Here is a 23870-nt window from a genome sequence, read left to right on the forward strand (position 1 = left end):
TTCAAAACACCATTTCTTTTATATACCATATAGCTTTCCCATTTGGATAAAAGAGCAGGAGCTTTTTCTGATATATCAGGAATCTTGAATGACCTGGATTTGAGGACTAGAGCATATTTGTCACTTCCTAACCTGGTCTGTGAAGAATCAGAATGTACAGTACACACCATTTATTGTTCATTCACTGACCTCAGCTATCTTGGGGGAAAATGCCTTGATAATGACTTGGTAAAATGAATAGTTTTAAAAGGTTGATACATTTCTGAGTGAGAGATTTTTGCAGCTGGAGACTGGAAGTCTTTTTGTTAGCAATTATTATCTTCTTTCCCTTGGAAAAGGAGGCAGTGCATTTTGAACCACCAAGAAGCAATGTCAGTGAGGTTAACCAAAATACTGGAAAGTAAGAAATTGACATGGGCAATCCTGAGGGGTCATCACAGGAAATCTTTCCAAGATTTACTGGCATAGCACAACTTTTGTTCCCCTTGCTTCTTCTTTTTTCCCCACCATGGTAAAAAATATTCTAATTACCATTCACATTTTTTGAAAAAGTCACCAAATGGCCTGATGTAACCCTATGTACCAAATATAAAATATATTAATGCACTAGTAAATAGCTTTGTAAAAAGGAGGCTTGAAGATGAGGAAATGAGATAATTCCCAATTAGATGAATTCTAAAATATAAAATGTTTTCTCTCACTACAATATGTTTCATATTTTTGTTCTTATTTTTCAGCAGCTTTCCAAGGAATGAAAAAAGTAATGTCTTATCATTATACTAAGGATTTCTAAAATATATTTTATTTAAAAAATTAGGATTTCATGAAATTGCAAATACTTCTCTTTTCAGTAGTGTCTTCCATAGTTCCATGGTTGGTTCCCTAGTTGAGGGGAAAGGCATATAGATGGGTTTAAATGATGCTTATAGCCTAGGTATCCTTGTGCAGAAAGAAGAAGCAGAAACTAAAATAAATTTGGGAGATAAATATTCACTTTAGGAAAAATCTACTAGGGGACTCCAAAGCAAAATGGTAGGTCTGCATCATACTTGAAAGATGAGCAGACAGGAACTTCATTAGAGGCAGTACTGCAGTGCAAATGTTATCGTGTTTAACAGCAATCGGTTGCAGGTGATGGGCATAATACATTAGTGATTACTTCCTCGAGATAAGTAGGGAGTTCTCTGTGGCAGGCTTCTTTTTTTTTTTTTTTAACATCTTTATTGGAGTATAATTGCTTTACAATGGTGTGTTAGTTTCTGCTTTATAACAAAGTGAATCAGCTATACATATGTTCCCATATCTCTTCACTCTTGCGTCTCCCTCCCTCCCACCCCTCTAGGTGGTCACAAAACACCGAGCTGATCTCCCTGTGCTATGCGGCTGCTTCCCACTAGCTATCTATTTTACATTTGGTAGTGTATATATGTCCCTGCCACTCTCTCACTTTGTCACAGCTTACCCTTCCCCCTCCCCATATCCTCAAGTCCATGCTCTAGTAGGTCTGTGTCTTTATTCCCATCTTACCCCTAGGTTCTTCATGACATTTTTTTTCTTACATTCCATATATATGTGTTAGCATACGGTATTTGTCTTTCTCTTTCTCACTTACTTCACTCTGTATGACAGACTCTAGGTCCATCCACCTCGCTACAAATAACTCAATTTCGTTTCTTTTTATGGCTGAGTAATATTCCATTGTATATATATGCCACATCTTCTTTATCCATTCATCCGATGATGGACACTTAGGTTGCTTCCATCTCCTGGCTATTGTAATTAGTGTTGCAGTGAACATTGGGGTACATGTGTCTCTTTGAATTATGGTTTTCTCAGGGTATATGCCCAGTAGTGGGATTGCTGAGTCATATGGTACTTCTATTTGTAGTTTTTTAAGGAACCTCCATACTGTTCTCCATAGTGGCTGAACCAATTCACATTCCCACCAACAGTGCAAGAGTATTCCCTTTTCTCCACACCCTCTCCAACATTTATTGTTTCTATATTTTTTGATGATGGCCATTCTGACTGGTGTGAGATGATATCTCGTTTTAGTTTTGATTTGCATTTCTCTAATGATTAATGATGTTGAGCATTCTTTTATGTGTTTGTTGGTAATCTGTATATCTTCTTTGGAGAAATGTCTATTTAGGTCTTCTGCCCATTTTTGGATTGGGTTGTTTGTTTTTTTGTTATTGAGCTGCATGAGCTGCTTCTAAATTTTGGAGTTTAATCCTTTGTCAGTTGCTTCATTTGCAAATATTTTCTCCCATTCTGAGGGTTGTCTTTTCGTCTTGTTTATGATTTCCTTTGCTGTGCAAAAGCTTTGAAGTTTCATTAGGTCCCATTTGTTTATTTTTGTTTTTATTTCCATTGCTCTAATAGGTGGGTCAAAAAGGATCTTGCTGTGATTTATGTCATAGAATGTTCTGCCTATGTTTTCCTCTAAGAGTTTGATAGTTTCTGGCCTTCCATTTAGGTCTTTAATCCATTTTGAGCTTATTTTTGTGTATGGTGTTAGGGAGTGTTCTAATCTCATACTTTTACATGTACCTGTCCAGTTTTCCCAGCACCACCTATTGAAGAGGGTGTCCTTTCTCCAGTGTACATTCCTGCCTCCTTTATCAAAGATAAGGTGCCATATATGCGTGGGTTTTTCTCTGGGCTTTCTGTCCTGTACCATTGATCTATATTTCTGTTTTTGTGCCAGTACCACACTGTCTTGATTACTGTAACTTTGTAGTATAGTCTGAAATCAGGGAGCCTGATTCCTCCTGCTCCATTTTTCGTTCTCAAGATTGCTTTGGCTATTCAGGGTCTTTTGTGTTTCCATTCAACAGTGAAATTTTTGGTTCTAGTTCTGTAAAAAATGCCAGTGGTAGTTTGATAGGGATTGCATTGAATCTGTAGATTGCTTTGGGTAGTAGAGCCATTTTCACAATGTTGATTCTTCCAATCCAAGAACATTGTGTATCTCTCCATATATTTGTATCATCTTTAATTTCTTTCATCAGTGTCTTATAATTTTTTGCATGCAGCTCTTGTGTTTCCTTACGTAGGTTTATTCCTAGATATTTTATTCTTTTTGTTGCAATGGTAAATGGGAGTGTTTTCTTAATTTCACTTTCAGATTTTTCATCATTAGTGTATAGGAATGCAAAGAGATTTCTGCGCATTAATTTTGTATCCTGGTACTTTACCAAATTCATTGATTAGCTCTAGTAGTTTTCTGGTAGCATCTTTAGGATTCTCTATGTATAGTGTCATGTCATCTGCAAACAGTGACAGTTTTACTTCTTATTTTCCGATTTGGATTCCTTTTATTTCCTTTCCTTCTCTGATTGCTGTGGCTAAAACTTCCAAAACTATGTTGAATAAGAGTGGTGAGAGTGGGCAACCTTGTCTTCTTCCTGATCTTAGTGGAAATGGTTTCAGTTTTTCACTGTTGAGGACAGTGTTGGCTGTGGGTTTGTCATATATGGCCTTTATTATGTTGAGGAAAGTTCCCTCTCTGCCTACTTTCTGCAGGGTTTTTATCATAAATGGGTGTTGAATTTTGTCAAAAGCTTTCTCTGCATCTATTGAGATGATCATATGGTTTTTCTCCTTCAATTTGTTAATATGGTGTATCACGTTGATTGATTTGCATATATTGAAGAATCCTTGCATTCCTGGGATAAACCCCACTTGATCATGGTGTATGGTCCTTTTAATGTGCTGTAGGATTCTGTTTGCTAGTATTTTTTTTGAGGATTTTTGCGTCTATGTTCATCAGTGATATTGGCCTGTCGTTTTCTATCTTTGTGACATCTTTGTCTGGTTTTGGTATCAGGGTGATGGTGGCCTCATAGAATGAGTTTGGGAGTGTTCCTCCCTCTGCTATATTTTGGAAGAGTTTGAGAAGGATAGGCATTAGCTCTTCTCTAAATGTTTGATAGAATTCGCCTGTGAAGCCATCTGGTCCTGGGCTTTTGTTTGTTGGAAGACTTTTAATCACAGTTTCAATTTCAGCGCTTGTGATTGGTCTGTTCATATTTTCTATTTCTTCCCGATTCAGTCTTGGGAGGTTGCGCATTTCTAAGAATTTGTCCATTTCTTCCAGGTTGTCCATTTTATTGGCATAGAATTGCTTGTATTAATCTCTCATGCTCCTTTGTATTTCTGCAGTGTCAGTTGTTACTTCTCCTTTTTCATTTCTAATTCTATTGTTTTGAGTCTTCTCCCATTTTTTCTTGATGAGTCTGGCTAATGGTTTATCAATTTTCTTTATCTTCTCAAAGAACCAGCTTTTAGTTTTATTGATCTTTGGTATCATTTCCTTCATTTGTTTTTCATTTATTTCTGATCTGGTCTTTATGATTTCTTTCCTTCTGCTAACTTTGGGGGTTTTTTGTTCTTCTTTCTCTAATTGCTTTTGATGCAAGGTTAGGTTGCAAATACCTGCACATATATTTTTGTGAGGTAGTCTTCAACCTGATTTCAGTTTCTGACTCCACAACCTGTGGCCTTTGGTAAGTTACTACACCTTTCCTCGCCTTGGTTTCCCTTTCTGTAAAAGGCCACGATAGTTGTAGTACCTAATATGTAGGGTTATTGTGAAGATTGAAAATGCAAAGAATAGGACCAACTCATGTATATTAGCAACTTTATACTTGTTAGGTACCTCAGTATGGCAATATGACATGACGGGCAGCAGCAGGCAAAGCGTGCAGCATGACAGGGACGGAGTCTAATACATCCTTTGAGATTCTAATAAGAGCAAGGCCCTGAGATGAGAAGTGTGGAGAAGCAATAGAAAGCCTGGGTGTCTTAGGGAAACCTCAAATATTAGTAAAAAAAAAAAAAGAAAAAGGTATAAATCTATTGTGTAAACATTCTGCTAATTCTATCCATGTCAAAATATGTAGTAAGTAGATATCTTTTAACGTGTCTCAGTGACTCTTGCTTTACTTTTAGATGGATGATGACAGAATGGACCCCATGTTCACGAACTTGTGGAAAAGGGATGCAGAGCAGACAAGTGGCCTGTACCAAGCAGCTGAGCAATGGAACCCTGATGAGAGCCCAGGAGAGGGACTGCGCCGGGCCCAAGCCAGCCTCCACCCAGCGCTGCGAGGGCCAGGACTGCATGACCGTGTGGGAGGCGGGCGTGTGGTCCGAGGTGCGGTACCCACCGTGATGCTTCTCCATTTCCCTCTGATTTTCTTACTCATAGCCTATATAAGGTCATGTTTTATCAATTTCAGAGTCTCTCTGCATGGCAGTTTTAGCACCATTTATTGGTTTTTCTGGTAATAAAAGGAATACATTCATTATAAGTAATTTTGACAGTAGGAAAAAACAGATTTATTCTTTGTTCTGTGGCTATTGTAACGTAATCAAGAGCATATATTATATACATTTTAGAATCCAGCTTTTTTATTTCTTTACCATGAGTATACTCTTTAGTGGACACATATGAAAATACACATTTGGAGAGAGTGGCATGGACTTATATACACTACCAAATGTAAAATAGATAGCTGGTGGGAAGCAGCCACATAGCACAGGGAGATCAGCTCGGTGCTTTGTGACCACCTAGAGGGGTGGGATAGGGAGAGTGGGAGGGAGACGCAAGAGGGAGGAGATATGGGGATATATATATATGTATAGCTGATTCACTTTGTTATACAGCAGAAACTAACACACCATTGTAAAGCAATTATACTCCAGTAAAGATGTTAAAAAAAAATACACATTTGACTCATATTCCTGAGCATTAGAAGAGAAAGGAGAAGAAAGGACATTAACATTTAGCAGTCATTTCCTGTGAGCAGGGATTCTGTTCTTACTTCATATTTAGTATCTTGTTGATATTTAATCAGCAATGCAAAAAAGTTAAGTTTCACCCTTGTGAAATACTACAGCTCAGAGAAATTAAATAGTTTACCCGAAGTCCTGCTTAGTGTTGGAGCTAGGATTTGAACCCAATGCTGCCAGGCTCACTGCACCATACACCCACTAGCATGTAGTATGTAGCATGCAGCTTTGTTCCATGCCAAACTGTATGCTTATTTTCTGTTATCATGATACATATCTTCTCATGATAACACCAGTCATTACTTATATTTACTAGCTGCTCTGGAGCATTTTAGGTGAGCGTGTGCATGCATGCACACACACACACATAAACACCCTCACACTTGTATACACAAAGACATGTGTGCACACACACCCAGAGCAAAAATGCTTAATTTCAGAATATTAGCTAAGATATAAAAATGACAAATAGAAAATGCTAGGCTGCAATAAGTAGCCATTCTTTTGAAAATTGAGGATAAAGTAGCTTAGATAATGAGGTTTGGGAATATTCTTCAATTAACCCAACCCCCCCAAAAAAGACACACTAGCAAATAGTGTGACTTTCTCTTGTCTTACTTTTCTAAGCTATATCTCACTCTGGCATAGATTCTTCCTCATTTGTAATGAGTACTTTTGAGAATGAATGGATTGTCCAATTTTACATGAAAATGGATGAGTACAATCTGGAGAAAAGACTCATGTGAACATCAGAGAAACAGAAATACACTTCCTTCAGCCTAACTAGCATTTCTACAAACTCTTCAGGAGGAAACAGGTCAGAAATATCCTACCATACAGATTTTTGGCACCAGGTAGAAGAAGTAATAGGTCAATGCAATGTACCAATTTTAAAAATGTCTCTTTTGTCTTGATTTAATATAAAAATTGAGTTTATGGATCAAGGTTAGTTTTGATCGCAAAAAATAAAAACATAAATCTTAAAATACCAAATCACACCTGTAGTCCACCTTAAGGCTCAGAATATTCAAATGCAAACCATAAATTATGAGACAATGACGCATTTGTGCAAATATTATTGTATTTAAAACTTCAGGAGTTCTATGCTTAAGTTTTCAGGAAGACAACTACTGGAATCTGCATGGTTATTCCTCTACTACATTCTTGCTGAGTGCATACCTTCAGCTCTTTCTTTGGACCTTTTTTAGACACAGATATAAATTAGCTTGTCAAGTTTTGCTATATCTCTCATCCCCCCCTCCCTCTCCCGTCTCCCACCCAATGCCATTTTGGTTCCTGTGTCCAGATAATCAGTGATGCATAACTTTGTAAAACTGGGAAGCTTTATACATATTCCATAATGGGGAGCATAAATGTAAACGGTATGGTCAGTTACATCTTACATGCTTCATACCTGTTATGTCACACTGTCAGTCAAGCATCAATTATTCATGAAATGAACTAAACTTATTTTGAACTGAATTATATTTTCAATCCATATAGCCATTGAGAATGATTATTTCTAGGGGTGTATAATTATGTAAAGCAACTGTTTTGTTCTTGCTATGTTTTCTCTGTTGTAGCTTTAAGAAAAGTTTTGAGAAATGATATTCTCTTAGAAATTGTCATTTTTCACAAACATTTAAGGCTAAAACAAACTAAATCTTAGCAAAAATAAAATGAATTTCCTTATATAATTATATGCAAAAAATTGATGTCAGTCAGGTTTAGCGTTTTACATTTTGATCATTGTTTATTATTTGTCTTTCATAAACAATCCCTGTGTTACAGGACTGTCTGTAGTAATGGTCCTGTGTTCCTGAAACCCATTCACCCCTAGCACTATACCGAAGCTCCACCTGGCCTCTGATGCTGGGCTGTAGCCTGGTCTTCTCCTTCTCCTTCTCCTTCATTCTGGCCTTTATGTGGGTGATAGGCTTGTGAGAGATGATGAGAACCAATTCCTAACGTAATTTGATCATCAGTCTGTGTCTCTTTTTTTTTTTTTTTTTTTGCGGTACGCGGGCCTCTTACTGTTGTGGCCTCTCCTGTTGCGGAGCACAGGCTCCGGACGCGCAGGCCCAGTGGCCATGGCTCTCGGGCCTAGCCGCTCCGCGGCATGTGGGATCTTCCCGGACCGGGGCACGAACCCGTGTCCCCTGCATCGGCAGGCGGACTCTCAACCACTGCGCCACCAGGGAAGCCCCAGTCTGTATCTCTTAATCACCAGCTTTATCCACACTTCTCCGCTGTTATCTTCCAGTGTTCAGTGAAGTGTGGCAAAGGTGTACGTCATCGGACCGTGAGGTGTACTAACCCCAGAAAGAAATGTGTCCTCTCCACCAGACCCAGGGAGGCTGAGGACTGCGAGGATTACTCCAAATGCTATGTGTGGCGAATGGGTGACTGGTCTAAGGTAAGAATCATTCTGTACATTCTCAGTATTGAGTTTCACTAATGTCAGCATTGTCCTGGGTACTATAGCCACACAGTCTGAAGTTTAGGAGGCATAGAGAATAGAGATCATGGAGGTAGAGTATTAAATACCCAGGTTCAAAGCCTGCCTGTCTGTCTATGGTCATAATCGCAATAAAACTGTTTTAAGGAATAAGTAAGATAAAATGTGTAAAATACTGGAAAAAAAATGGTGGCTGCCAGAGCATGGAAGGGCGAGTGGTAGCTATTCATAAATAACCCTAAAGGACATTCTGGAAGAAATGTTTTCATTGTACAGTACACTGTGGTTAGCCGGCCTCCTCGTTATTGCCCAACAAGAAATTCATGACATTTAAAATCTATTTTCTTATGATTATTCATGCCTTTCCTCTCCAACAAAGTTTGCGTATTAACATCATATCTGAGTTTTCAGTGCACTATACTCTTTCCACAACTTCGAACATTTAAAGTTTACATTGGGATTCTAAAGGATGCATTTGTCAACAATGTAAATCAATCCCTGATTACAGAATTAGGAAATACTCAGCCCAATCCATACAGCTTTTAGCTGGTGAACCATATAGGGAAATCTCACACTTCAAGTAAACAGCTTTTAGACAGAATTCCAAACTAATCATGAATAATTTCTTTCATGTTCAGGGTTTATGTTTCCCAATTCTACAAGGGGAAAATAGAGTACTGTAGTGTGATAGAGAAGGGCACAGCTTGGAAGTTAAGAAACATGGGGGATGGTTAGGACTCCCTCATTAGATACCTCAGTGTCTTTGTTTCCATAAGAGTGAAATAAGGAGAATAGACAACACCATTGTTTTCAAGCTATTTTTATGTTGACACTTCATTCAGCACTGAAGGTTTAAACTAGGTTGAGGAAATGAAAGTACTCCTTGGAGGGGTGTGGGGAGGATCACCTATTCCTCCCTATCAGTTGTAGAAACTCTGCATTTGTTCATCTTGGCTAATGAAATTCTAGATGTTTTCCTTAAATGAAATAATTCTGCTCTAAGAAAAAAAAACTACTAGAATAGATATGCAATATTTTTCCAACATTATTAATTAATAGAAATATTCTAAGTGATAAATGTTGTTAACTCCTAGTTAACTATAAGAAACAAAATTTGGGGCTTCCCTGGTGGCACAGTGGTTGAGAGTCCGCCTGCCGATGCAGGGGACACGGGTTCGTGCCCCGGTCCAGGAAGATCCCACATGCCACGGAGTGGCTGGGCCCGTGAGCCATGGCCGCTGAGCCTGCGTGTCTGGAGCCTGTGCTCCGCAACGGGAGAGGCCACAACAGTGAGAGGCCCGCGTACCGCAAAAAAAAAAGAAAAAAATTTGTCATTGCAAAAAACAGAAGATCCAGGTTTTATTGTAATTTATGACCCAGAACTCTAAGCTGTCCAACATTGCTGCATATGGAAATAAGGCTAGCAAATCCTATTTGCATGACAAATACTATTATAATTGATTAATAAATGTGCCTATTTTGTGGCCTCTCATCAAATCTTAAGGAAAATCAAAATTAACTGGGGAGATCATAGAAAACATTGATTTTGGTTTTCTGTGCTTAGCCTAAAAAATTTTTTTCAATTTTACCACAATTTACATGTATGTAATTTTTAAATAGGTTGTATTGAATTACTTTGAATTGGTTTTGTTATGTTACTATCAATACATTGCTACCTAGCTAGAAGAGCCTTTGTGAGTAAGGAAAGTAATGGCTAGTTCTAATAAATGTTCTTTTTTACTTCATAACTTCTTATTAAATTTTTTTAATTTATTTTTTTGTACAGCAGATTCTTATTAGTTATCTATTTTATACACATTAGTGTATATATGTCAATCCCAATCTCCCAATTCATCCCAACACCACCAACCCTCCCACCCCACTTTCCCCCCTTGGTGTCCATACGTTTGTTCTCTACATCTGTGTCTCTATTTCTGCCTTGCAAACTGGTTCATCTGTACCATTTTTCTAGATTCCACGTATATGCGTTAATATATGATATTTGTTTTTATCTTTCTGACTTATTTCAGTCTGTATGACAGTCTCTAGGTCCATCCATGTCTCTACAAAAGATCCAATATCGTTCCTTTTTATGGCTGAGTAATATTGCATTGTATATATGTACTACCTCTTCTTTATCCATTCGTCTGTCAATGGGCATTAGGTTGCTTCCATGACCTGGCTATTGTAAATAGTGCTGCAATGAACATTGGGGTGCATGTGTCTTTTTGAATTATGGTTTTCTCTGGGTATATGCCCAGTAGTGGGATTGCTGGTTCATATAGTAATTACATTTGTAGTCTTTTAAGGAACCACCATACTGTTCTACATACTGGCTATATTAGTGTACATTCCCACCAACAGTGTAAGAGGGTTCCATTTTCTCCACACTCTCTCCAGCATTTGTTGTTTGTAGATTTTCTGATGATGCCCATTCTAACTGGTATAAGGTGATACCTCATTGTCATTTTGGTTTGCATTTCTCTAACAATTAGTGATGTTGAGCATCTTTTCATGTGCCTCTTGGCCATCTGTATGTCTTCTTTGGAGAAATGTCTATTTAGGTCTTCTGCCCATTTTGTGCTTGGGTTGTATGGTTTTTTAATATTGAGCTTCATGAGCTGTTTATATATTTTGGAGATTAATCCTTTGTCCGTTGATTCTTTTGCAAATATTTTCTCCCATTCGGACAGTTGTCTGTTCGTCTTGTTTATAGCTTCCTTTGCTATGCAAAAGCTTTTAAGTTTCATTAGGTCCCATTTTTTTTATTATTTCTATTACTCTAGGAGGTGGGTCAAAAAGGATCTTGCTGTGATTTATGTCAAAGAGTGTTCTTCCTAAGTTTTCCTCTAAGAGTTTTATAGTGTCTAGTCTTACATTTAAGTCTCTAATCCATTTTGAGTTTATTTTTGTGTATGGTGTTAGGGAGTGTTCTAATTTCATTCTTTTACATGTAGCTGTCTAGTTTTCCCATCACCACTTATTGAAGACAATAAGTGTCTTTTCTCTATTGTATATCCTCCTTTGTCATAGATTAGTTGATGTCCATACGTTTTCTCTTTTCTTTTCTCTATTGTATATCCTCCTTTGTCATAGATTAGTTGACCATAGGTGCGTCGGTTTATCTCTGGGCTTTCTATCCTGTTCCATTGATCTATCTTTCTGTTTTTGTGCCAGTACCATACCGTCTTGATTACTGTAGCTTTGTAGTATAGTCTGAAGTCAGGGAGTCTGATTCTTCCAGCTCCGTTTTTTTCCCTCAAGATTGCTTTGGCTTATTGGGGTCTTTTATGTCACCATACAAATTTTAAGATTTTTTGTTCTAGTTCTGTAAAAAATGCTATTGGTAATTTGATAGGAATTGCATTGAATCTGTCGATTGCTTTGTTTGGTAGTATAGTCATTTTCACAATATTGATTCTTCCAATCCAAGAACATGGTATTCTCTCCATCTGTTTGTGTCATCTTTGATTTCCTTCCTCAGTGTCTTATAGTTTTCTGAGTACAGGACTTTTACCTCCTTAGGTAGGTTTATTCCTAGGTATTTTATTCTTTTTGTTGCAGTGGTGAATGGGATTGTTTCCTTAATTTCTCTTTCTGATCTTTCGTTGTTAGTGTATAGGAATGCAAGAGATTTCTGTACATTAACTTTGTATCCTGCAACTTTTCCAGTTTCTTTGATTAGCTCTAGTAGTTTTCTGGTGGCTTCTTTAGGATTGTCTGTGTGTAGTATCATATCATCGGCAAACACTGACAGTTTTCCTTCTTCTTTTCCAATTTGTATTCCTTTTATTTCTTTTTCTTCTCTGATTGCCGTAGCTAGGACTTCCAAAACTGTGATGAATAATAGTGGCCAAAGTGGACATCTTTGTCTTGTTCCTGATCTTAGAGGAAATGATTTCAGTTTTTCACCATTGAGAATGATATTTGCTGTGGGTTTGTAATATATGGCCTTTATTATGTTGAGGTAGGTTCCCTCTATGCCCATTTTCTGGAGAGTTTTTATATAAATGGGTGTTGAAATTTGTCAAAAGCTTTTTCTGCATCTATTGAGATGATCATATGCATTTTATCCTTCAATTTGTTAATATGGTGTGTCACATTGATTGATTTGCATATATTGAAGAATGCTTGCATCCCTGGGATAAATCCCACTTGATCATGGTGTATGATCCTTTATTTGTCTTATTGGATTCTGTCTGCTATTATTTGTTGAGGATTTTTGCATCTATACTCATCGGTGATATTGGTCTGTAGTTTTCTTTTTTTGTGGTATCTTTGTTTGGTGTTGGTATCAGTGTGATGGTGGCCTTGTAGAATGAGTTTGGGAGTGTTTATTCCTCTGCAATTTTTTGGAAGAGTTTGAGAAGGATGGATGTTAGCTCTTCTCTGAATGTTTGATAGAATTCACCTGTGAAGCCATCTGGTCCTGGACTTTTGTTTATTGGAAGATTTTTAATTACAGTCAATTTCATTGCTTGTGATTGGTCTGTTCATATTTTGTGTTTCTCCCTGGTTCAGTCTTGGAAGTTTATACCTTTCAAAGAATTTGTCCATTTCTTCCAGGTTGTCCATTTTATTGGCACAGAGTTGCTTGTAGTAGTCTCTTAGGATGCTTTGTATTTCTGCAGTGTCTGTTGTAATGTCTCCTTTTTCATTTCTAATTTTACTGATTTGAGTCCTCTCCCTCTTGAGTCTGGCTAAAAGTTTATCAATTTTGTTTATCTTCTCAAAGAACCAGCTTTTAGTTTTATTGATCTTTGCTATTGTTTTCTTTGTTTCTATTTCATTTATTTCTGCTCTGATCTTTATGATTTCTTTCCTTTTACTGACTTTGGGTTTTGTTTGTTCTTCTTTCCCTAGTTCCTTTAGGTGCAAGATTAGATTGTTTATTTGAGATTTTTCTTGTTTCCTGAGGTAAGATTTTATTGTTATAAACTTCGCTCTTAGAACTGCTTTTGCTGCATCCCATAGGTTTTGGATCATCATGTTTTTGTTGTCATTTGTCTCTAGGTATTTTTTGATCTCCTCTTTGATTTCTTCAGTGATCTCTTGGTTGTTTAGTAACGTATTGTTTAACCTCCATGTGTATTTGTTTTTTACATTTTTTTTCCCTGTAATTGATTTCTAATCTCATAGCTTTGTGGTCAAAAAAGATGCTTGCTATGATTTCAATTTTCTTAAGTTTACCAAGGCTTAATTTGTGACCCAAGATATGATCTATCCTGGAGCATGTTCCATCTGCACTTGAGAAGAAAGTGTAATCTTCTCTTTTGGATGGAATGTCCTATAAATGTCAATTAAATGTATCTGGTCTATTGTGTCATTTAAAACTTGTGTTTCCTTACTAATTTTGTCTGGATCATCTGTCCATTGGTGTAAGTGAAGTGTTAAAGTCCCCCACTATTATAGTGTTACTGTCGTTTTCCTCTTTTATAGCTGTTAGCATTTGCCTTATGTATTGAGGTGCTCCTATGTTGGGTGCATATATATTTATAATTGTTATATCTTCTTCTTGGATTGATCCCTTGATCATTATGTAGTGTCCTTCATTGTCTCTTGTAACATTCTTTATTTTAAAGTCTATTTTATCTGATATGAGTATTGCTACTCCAGCTTTCTTTTTTTGTTGTTGTTTTTTTGTTTTTTGTGGTATGTGGGCCTCTCACTGTTGTGGCCTCTCCCATTGCGGAGCACAAGTTCCGGATGTGCAGGCTCAACGGCCATGGTTCACGGGACTAGCCGCTCCATGGCATGTGGGATCTTCCCAGACTGGGACACGAGCCCATGTCCCCTGCATCGGCAGGCAGACTCATAACCACTGCGCCACCAGGGAAGCCCCCCAGCTTTCTTTTGATCTCTATTTGCATGGAATATCTTTTTCCGTCCCCTCACTTTCAGTCTGTATGTGTCCCTAGGTCTGAAGTGGTTCTCTTGTACATAGCATATATATAGGTCTTGTTTTTGTATCCGTTCAGTGAGCCTGTGTCTTTTGGTTGGAGCATTTAAGGTAATTATCAATATATGTATTCCTAATACCATTTTCGTAATTGTTTTGGGTTTGTTTTTGTAGGTCCTTTTCTTCTCTTGTGTTTTCCACTTAGACAAGTTCCTTTAGCATTTGTTGTAGAGCTGGTTTGGTGCTGCTGTAATCTCTTAGCTTTTGCTTGTCTGTAAAGCTTTTGATTTCTCCATCGAATCTGAGTGAGATCCTTGCCAGTTAAAATAATCTTGTTTGTACGTTCTTCATTTTCATCACTTTAAATATACATGCCACTCCCTTCTGGCTTGTAGAGTTTCTGCTGAGAAGTCAGCTGTTAACCTTATGCGAGTTCCCTTGTATGTTATTTGTCATTTTTCCCTTGTTGCTTTTAATAATTTTTCTTTGTGTTTAATTTTTGTCAGTTTGATTAATGTGTGTCTTGGCATGTTTCTCCTTGGGTTTATCCTGTATGGGACTCTTTGCACTTCCTGGAATTGGGTGGCTATTTCCTTTCCCATGTTAGGGAAATTTTCAATGATAATCTCTTCAAATATTTTCTCGGGTCCTTTCTCTCTCTCTTCTCCTTCTGGGACCCCTATAATGTGAATGTTGGCGCATTTAATGTTGTCCCAGAGGTCTCTTAGGCTGTCTTCATTTCTTTTCATTCTTTTTTCTTTTTTCTGTTCTGCAGCAGTGAATTCCACCATTCTGTCTTCCAGGTCACTTATCCATTCTTCTGCCTCAGTTATTCTGCTATTGATTCCTTCTGGTGTATTTTTCATTTCAGTTATTGTGTTGTTCATCTCTGTTTGTTTGTTCTTTAATTCTTTTAAGTGTTTTTTCTTTAATTCTTCTAGGTCTTTGTTAAACATTTCTTGCATCTTTTCGATCTTTGCCTCCATTCTTTTTCCGAGGTCCTGGATCATCTTCACTATCATTATTCTGAATTCTTTTTCTGGAAGGTTGCCTATCTCCACTTCATTTCATTGTTTTTCTGGGGTTCTATCTTCTTCCTTCATCTGGTACAGAGTCCTCTGCCTTTTCATTTTGTCTATCTTTCTGTGAATGTGGTTTTTGTTCCACAGGCTGCAGGATTGTAGTTCTCCTTGCTTCTGCTGTCTGCCCTCTGGTGGATGAGGGTATCTAAGAGGCTTGTGCAAGCTTCCTGATGGGAGGGACTGGTGGTTTGTAGAGCTGGGTGTTGCTCTGGTGGGCAGAGCTCAGTAAAACTTTAATCCGCTTGTCTGCTAATGGGTGGGGCTGGGTTCCCTCCCTGTTGGTTGTTTGGCCTGAGGTGACCCAGCACTGGAGGCTACAGGCTCTTTGGTGGGGCTAATGGCAGACTCTGGAAGGGCTCATGCCAAGGAGTACTTCCCAGAACTTCTGCTGCCAGTGTCCTTGTCCCCTGCCAGTGCCACCCCCTGCCTCTGCAGGAGACCCTCCAACACTAGCAGGTAGATAGATCTGGTTCAGTCCCCTGTGGGTCACTGCTCCTTCTCCCTGGGTACTGATATGAACACTACTTTGTGTGTGCCCTCCAAGAGTGTAGTCTCTGTTTCCCCCAGTCCTGTCAAAGTCCTGCAGTCAAATTCCGCTAGCTTTCAAAGTCTGATTCTCTGGGAATTCCTTCTCCCGTTGCCAGACACCCAGGTAGGAAAGCCTGATGTGGGGCTCAGAACCTTCACTCCAGTGGTGGACTTCTGTGGTATAATTGTTCTCCAGTTTGTGAGTCACCCACCCAATGGTTATGGGATTTGATTTTATTGTGATTGCGCCCCTCCTACCATCTCATTGTGGCTTCTCCTGTGTCTTTGGATGTGGGTTATCTTTTTGGTGAATTCCAGTGTCTTCCTGTTGATGATTGTTCAGCAGTTAGTTGTGATTCCAGTGCTCTTGCAAGAGGGAGTGAGCACATGTCCTTCTACTCTGCCATCTTGAACCAGTCTTACTCCATGACTTTTAACTTTTGTTTGTTGGTGTGTTTGTTTGTTTGTTAGCTTATGTAGAAGATACAGTTATGTTGCATTTTCTATTCTCTTTATATGAATATGTCTGTTCTTTTCCTTAAAGCTGTTTTCTCCTTCTTCATTTATGACTGAGTTCTCAGCATAACAGATTCTAATGGCATGCACAAATTAAAGCCAGTGGCTCCATGTGAACTTTATTGATTTCTCCCCTCCTGTCTTACTCCTAAGGTATCACTTTCATGTTAAAATGAAGACCAGTCCAAAATAATTACAGAGAAAAGGAATAGTGCTGTGATTATTAATAAGTTTCAGTGATTAAAATATTCATGGGGAGAGGAAACACATCAATCTCTTACTCTTATCAGCTGTGTTCCTGGAATAAGAATAGCAACAAGATGGGTGCAATTGTGGGTCGATTTCTATGCTCCTCTGAAGTCAACTAATCTGTCAGTTTCATTCAAATTGTACTGATATTTTTAAACACTTGGTAAACCTAAATGGACTTAATATTAAGCCCTGGGTTGTCTTTAATCAGAATTATTCAATGGGCTATTCATAAGGTCTAGCTCTGAAATTCTGCTCCTCCCTCAATAATATGGATGAGTCACTAGAGAATCAGTTAAAATATGTATATTCTCAGATTTTCGCACTGTCTAAAAGCCATTGACCACTTGAGCCGAGGTAATACTAGCTAAATGGAGGCTTACTAAGAATATGGCTTATGCCTCAAACTGTTTACTGCATTTGTATCAGCCTATGTGATTTCTAGCATTTATGTTTTGGTGGTTTTGTGTAAACAGTGGGAAAATTGCTCTCAGCTTGACAGGGAAAATTATAGATATACTCAAAGAGAAAATCTCCCGTCATATAATTGTTAATGCTGATTTCTAAGTAGATATAATACAGCCTTTATTAAACAATGCTAGTGTTTATTTCATTGAGACTAGAAAGTTGGCAAAAACAGGACAAAAACAATGTGGTTGCTTTGCTCTGGCTTGAGTTAACCATTGAAATTATCATGTGCCACATTTTGATATAGATATGGCCTTAGGGTCTTTCCTGGGAGAGCAAAACATGACCCATCTGTTTCCTGGCATTATAAGTCTGTATTTACTCATTTAAGCTGTCCTAAGCAGAGAACACTGATTTGAAAAATAACATAGCCTCTTATGTTTAATGATATGCCATATATTTTCTGGCTGAACTTGACCTTTCTGCCTTTATGTGAACTTCTACAACTTCTTGTTTTCGTTATTGGAGGCCAACAGAGGAGCAAATAAAGGAGTGTTGTTTTATCTATTACACAGAATTTGGTCCTTCATGAAGCTCTTATAGAGTTAACTTTTCTGTGCTGTATTAACAAGTGGTTTATACTTATTCAAGTGAATTTTAAAGACAAACAAAACACCTTGGAACCACACAAAATCCTTGGTTAATTCTTAGATTCCATTCATACACTATAATTTGAACTTAATTTAATCCTTTAAAATTCTAGGAAATGAATAGCTTTGGCCACATACCAAATTATGACATGATTAATAGATTTTTGGATAAGAGATTATGAGTCTTTTGTAATTATATAATTCAAAATAATGCTGGAAGCAGAAATAATTCTGGATGATTTAATTATACAGATAGTATGGTATAACTTTGTTTAGAAGCAGTAAATATAAAGCTTACAGTATTGTGAGTCATTTTTAACTTATCCTGCAAACGGAAACTACAGCATATTCATTTGAATAGAAGAGGAATCTAAAAACTAAGGTATTTTTTTCTAATAGGGGAATTGTATCAAACTAATATATGTTTTCTAACTATAAAACTTGCATTTAAGTTAATAGGAATTCTACTTATTTTGAGATCATTCTTGTAGTGAAGATTTTCTAGTTCCAGGTAGTTACAGATCTCAAAATGGCATTTTACAATAATTTTTTGCATTTTCTCTGAAAATAATGTTTTGGCTAAAACTCAAAATAAACCATATTGCTTGCTTAATAATTTATTTTTGTAACTATGAAAGACTTGCATGTATCTGGATTGTTTCTAGTAAAAATAATTTTCTTAATACACATACTTCAGATGGTATTGAAATCTACCTGATGTATTATATTGTCCTAGGACTCTGTAATAACTATGGGAAAATAAGTGTGCCTTTTCCTGAGTAGTTAGCACTCTCATATTTTAACAGAAGCTCAAAAAAATTTTTAAATTATCATGTAAATTTTACCAGTTCTGTAAGTGTGCTTTGTGTAACCAAGATTTATAACCTTAGAGTGGTCTCATATTGCATAATTCTTAAGTTAAAACAATTCGTAACAGGCAAGTGCATGATCAGAGAAACAACAATGTCATGAAAGGTTCTTTACTGACATACTGAAGTGTAGAAAGACAAATAGAAGATTTATTACCCTGTCATTTCGAGCTTTTCTTTTATCCAGATTGGTCAGCAGTCAATACAAGTGGTTTGGATTGTACCATTTTACATGACCCTGAAAAAAACATTCTTTTATTTCTTACTCTTTGTTACGGTGGATTCTTAGAGAGACAGACCATGTGAATGTAAAATTCTGGGTAAGTTTATAGGCTGTTCCCAAATCTCATAGGGTCCTTGGCCTGATGATCTGCCTTCAGTTTTCTACACAGAAGTTTGTCCCTCCAATTAACATGGACAGTGGTAATTGTGACTTATTACCATTGGTAGGAAATTACAAATAATCACAGAAGACGTTTCTTTTCACTGAAGGAAAACTCAGGAATCGTTGAGGAAATTTAAAGAAACAAAACTTGATCAAAACAATCAGGAATATCCTTAAAACAATGACTATATAATACCACATTTTTAATCATGTGTCTCTGCAGCCTAGTGTTTCTGCATTAAATGAAAAGGGACAAAAAAACCCAGATCCAAAAATTGCAAAGGAGGGACTTCTTGTTACCCAATGGCTAGGCTAGGACCTTAGGACTATGGATTCCTTCATATGTGGACTGACCCAGTGCTGCATATACCCCAACCCCATTAAAATAAACTTCAGGATGTTCCAGAATCCAAATGAGGATATGTATAGATCACTGGTTTTAATACAACTAAACTAAGTGGGTTGTTGCAGGATATTCCAGAATCCAAATGAGGATATGTATAGATCACTGGTTTTAATACAACTAAACTAAGTGGGTTGTTACAGGTTAGTAGAGGGAAGCTCAATCACTTGTTAGAAGGATTTACCAGTCAAATTTAAATAAATAATTAGCAGTAATAATAAATAACCAACTTAAATATCCTACTAGAATGTAAAAATAGAAAATGTTGCTGTGTACACTGCAAATCTCAAAGAGAGGCTATGGTATTTCACTTTTCTTTTTTACTTTTACCAAGGATCACTTTTACAGAGCATGTAGCTAGTTTGTTATTTAGTGTAACATACTTTAGGAAAGCTTACATTAGATTATTTAAATTTCAAAGACTAGCTTTGTAAATATTTTTTTCTAACTAGAGAAAATTTGTAGATGGAAACCAAACAGAAATAATCTGTAATTCAGAAAACTGTTCTTGGGATGGATTAGCATTTCTATTCAGAATTATTTTCTAATTACATCTACAAGTCTGTTGATATTTGGAAAAGATAACTGCTCATCATTTTTATAGTTATAGATAATCTCATAAGACAGGAAAATTTGAGCAGCTATCCCATAATCAAATATGAATCTATCATACTGAGTTCTATCATTGTTGGCTCAGTCAGTAAATCAAAGAAATCAAAGATTGTGGCCTTGGTTTTAAACATACAGACATTGAGGAAACCTATCCAAAGATATCCTAAAGAAGAGATATTTTGCATTATAGGAAAATCTACTTTAAAAATTCACTTATCTCTGAATAAGCTGTTCATACTAAAGAAATTACTCAATGATAAGTAAGATGTTTTTTCTCAAGAAAAACTTTCTATTATGTCGTTTAGATACATCCACCAAACATTTACCCAACTTGCTACTCACCATTCTGTCTAAAAAATGTAGCTGTCTTCTAAAGCATGCATAATAATCCCTAAACTGTTGGCTATCAAATTGTTTTGTCTCTGTCTCTTTGCACTGCCAGAGAATGGGACAATTTTGCATTGCTATCATTTTTATTTTTAAGATCTCTCGAGAGTTGTATCTGTTGCCCCAGATATACAAAAATAGTGAATTTCCAAAGCATTCGGATTACTCAAAGTAGTCAGACGCATTGGCTGATACGATTGAACATAGCAGAAATATATTAGCTTGAAAAGAATGAGGCACACATACTTTGTGAATATGCCTTCTATCTAAAGAAAATGTGTAATTTAGAGACTAGTGTCTATGTATACGTATGTAAGTGGGTGTGTGTGTATATATATATATAATGTATATATATGTGCGTGTATATGTATAATTAAATCATAAATTTTAACATCCTTTGGATTGGAAAATGTGAGAGAAGTAATTTTTTTTAATCCACAGGGGTTAAAAATACTGTCTTCTTAATAGATCCTTGAAAAATCACTAGATTCTTAAAATAATGATATCAGTGCTTTCATGCTGCATACCAGGGCATCTATAATTTCACCTTCTAAACCATACCTAGAAGTAATTCAGTAAATAAATGTCATTGAGTTAAAAATTACTCTTGATGTCCTTTATAGGGGATGGAGCATGGAGCATGCCAAAACTCATTTTGGGGATATTGAACTTCAGTAGGTGGGAACAAGGGAAGGGTTTCACATAAAAATATAATGAAATTTGATGACTGTTATAAATCTAAAATCAGTAGTCTTAGCATTGAGTGTTTTTTACTTAGATGTAGTAAAGTATATGTTCATCAAATACCAGAGGATATCCAGAGATAGACATAACCAGATCACCAGGACACCCAGAGAAGGACGTGTATACAATGCAAGAACAAATATGCAAATGATCAGCTAGTTAGAAAGGCATCATATGGATGCAAAACGTAAATGAAAGGGAAAATCTTTTCACAAACAGGTCCCTGGTTTTGCTGCAGGTTGACGGGGTGGCACCCCAGCATCTGCACAGCCAGAGTGCAGACCTGCATCGGTCTTGAATGCAGAAGAGCAGTTCCTTAGGCCCCCCAACCTCAATCCCCACATCTGTAAAATGTGCCAAAGCAACTGTAAGTCTCTCTAAATTTCAAAATACTCTAACTGTGCAGGTAAAAGTAATCCAGTTTCAGTGATGTGTATAGACCAAGGAAAAATATTTTGAGCTACTTAAAAAGGAAAGATCTACCTGAGGAGACAAAACACAAAGAGCAGAATAGATTAGAAAAAAAAATATATATATATATATATATATATAACCTTATTTTCAATATACAAAATATGTACGAGTCCATATAGGGTAAGAATTAAAACTAACAAACTTGTTTAGAAATAAATACACACACACTTACACAAATTCAGGGCTCAGAGAGGCAACATGAGAGAAGTGGGTTGAGGGATACCCAGGGGCTGACATACGGAGGAAGTTTGTTTTACTCAATTCTGCCCCGTTGCTTCCACATATGTTTTCCCATACTACTTCTAAGACTGGATGTTTTCAAACTTTTCAAAAAACATTTTGATAGGTGAAAAATATATCTCATTTTGAAATGCACACGTTCTTGGACTCAACAGCTCTGTTGCCATGGCTTTTGCTTACAGACATTCTCAAGTAATTTGCTAACTGCATTTATGAAGATGCTCATTGCAGCCTTGTTTGGAACAACAAAAATTTAGAAACAATCCATATATCCGTTAACTAGTTACATAAATCAAAATACTATATTTAAACAGTAGAATACTGTACTTTATAAAAATATATTTGTATATACATACTGATAAGAAAATTTCTCTAAGAACTACTACTAAGTATGTAAATATTATGCAGAAGAGTTATATAGTGTGAACTATATTTACATATATTCTTTTTATACATATTAAAATTTTTCTGCACAGATATACAAAGAACAGTTTATCTGAATTACATTGAAGGAAAGGAACTTCTATGCTTATAATTCTACCATATCCATATATAACTTTTAATTTTATAAACTGGTTAATAGTTTTTGCCTGAAATTAAAAGAAATCTCTTACTTTCTTCATACTTACATTTTTCAGGCTGCAGTATCAACAGTGACTGATGTCATGGATATAGAGAGATGCTACGAGAATATTCTAGAATTTCTAGGAAGGGGAGAGGATTTGATAAGTTAGGTAATTGGTGAGATAATTCAGTGTATGGAGTCAGACAGCCCTGAGTTTGAATTCTGAATTTTCTGTTCAGTTAAGTTACTGATTCCAAATGAAATAATTTATGAAAAATGATTAGCAAAGGGTCAGATACATAGTAACTAAATAAATGCTGACTATTCGTATTGTAGTATCAGTAGAGATGGGGAAAATGGTTGGCTTTGAGAAATTTGTTATGAGGTTAAAATGAACAGGAGTGGGGTTGATTTTCTGTGGAGAGGTGAGAAGGAGGGAGGTGTTCGTGTGTTTAAGAGGAATCCCATGTTAGCTTTCTGGTCTGAAGAACTTGTATGGGTAATGGTTCTGTGATATGAGATAGGGAAGCCTAGAGATGAATCAAGTTGGAGGGGAAGGTTTATGAATTCTATTTTGGACTGTTTCACGTGCCCATAAAAGAATTAAAATACTGGTGTCTAGTAGATAGGTCAGAGGAGAGGAATGGGATGGAAATATACATTTTATAATCATCAACATTTAGGCAGTGTTTAAATTTTAAAGTATAAATGTGCCCGAGAAGGGAGTATAGATGGAGAAGAAAAGATGCAGCCCTGAGAAACTCCCAGCTCTAAAGGCTTGAGAGAAGAGAAGCAACTGCTAGCAAAGGACCAAAAAAAGGGGTATTCAGAGAAAGAGGAGGAAAAGTCGTGAGAAACAAGAGAAGAAAGTATGCTTAAGAATGTTCAATGAAATGGAAATTCAGAAGGAGTTCAGGGGAGCCTATTTCTTTATTCTCAAATGTCAGCTGCTATAGGACTGTGTCGGTGGCATTCCTCATTTTATTTCCTCAAACCATATCTCACTCCCAATTTCCTTTTTCTTGAAAAATTTTAATACCATCTTCCCAGATACCCAAGTAGAAGCTATCCTTGGCACTTTTTCTTCTATACACAGGTAGTGTTTTGCCTGGGTTGCTCTTCACTCCCAATATAATACTACAGTCCTTCTTATATTTTCACCAGGACTAGAGTAACAATATCTAATGAACTTTCTTACCCCCATATAGGGGGATGGCTTCACCACTCTATCCTATAGTTCACACAATTTCAGAGAATTGTCATTGGCTATACTGTCAACTACCAGATACTCACTCTGGCATTCAAAGCTTTCTATATTCTGGTCTTAACCTACCTTTTGAGAATTGTCTCATTATTCTCATTAATTCAGTATCTCCACTAAGCTCAGGCCTGAGCAGTTTTTACTTCTACAATCTCCATGTCTTTGTTTATACACTTCTCTTTGCCTAGAATGTGTTTTTTACAACCATCCAAGTCCTTTGAGGGCCAGTTCAAGTACCTAATTTCCCCAATAAATGACAGAATCTGTCTGCACTTATTGACTACATTAATTTCTCTCAATTACTTATTGCCTTATATTTTTGCTGTTTCGTTAAGATTGTC

At 36.7% G+C, this 23870-nt stretch overlaps 1 protein-coding gene across 1 annotated transcript in view; it reads left to right on the forward strand.

The window, feature by feature from the left end:
• The window catches only part of ADAMTS19 (ADAM metallopeptidase with thrombospondin type 1 motif 19), a 280962-nt gene that overhangs the window by 242896 nt on the left and 14196 nt on the right, over positions 1–23870 (forward strand). The window contains exons 20-21 of the mRNA XM_070045097.1: positions 4957–5161; positions 8063–8215. Of these exons, the coding sequence (XP_069901198.1) occupies positions 4957–5161; positions 8063–8215 (358 nt within the window). The remainder of the gene's footprint in view (positions 1–4956; positions 5162–8062; positions 8216–23870) is intronic.

Source organism: Globicephala melas, chromosome 3 (genome assembly GCF_963455315.2).
Source record: "Globicephala melas chromosome 3, mGloMel1.2, whole genome shotgun sequence".
NCBI classification, from domain to species: domain Eukaryota; kingdom Metazoa; phylum Chordata; class Mammalia; order Artiodactyla; family Delphinidae; genus Globicephala; species Globicephala melas.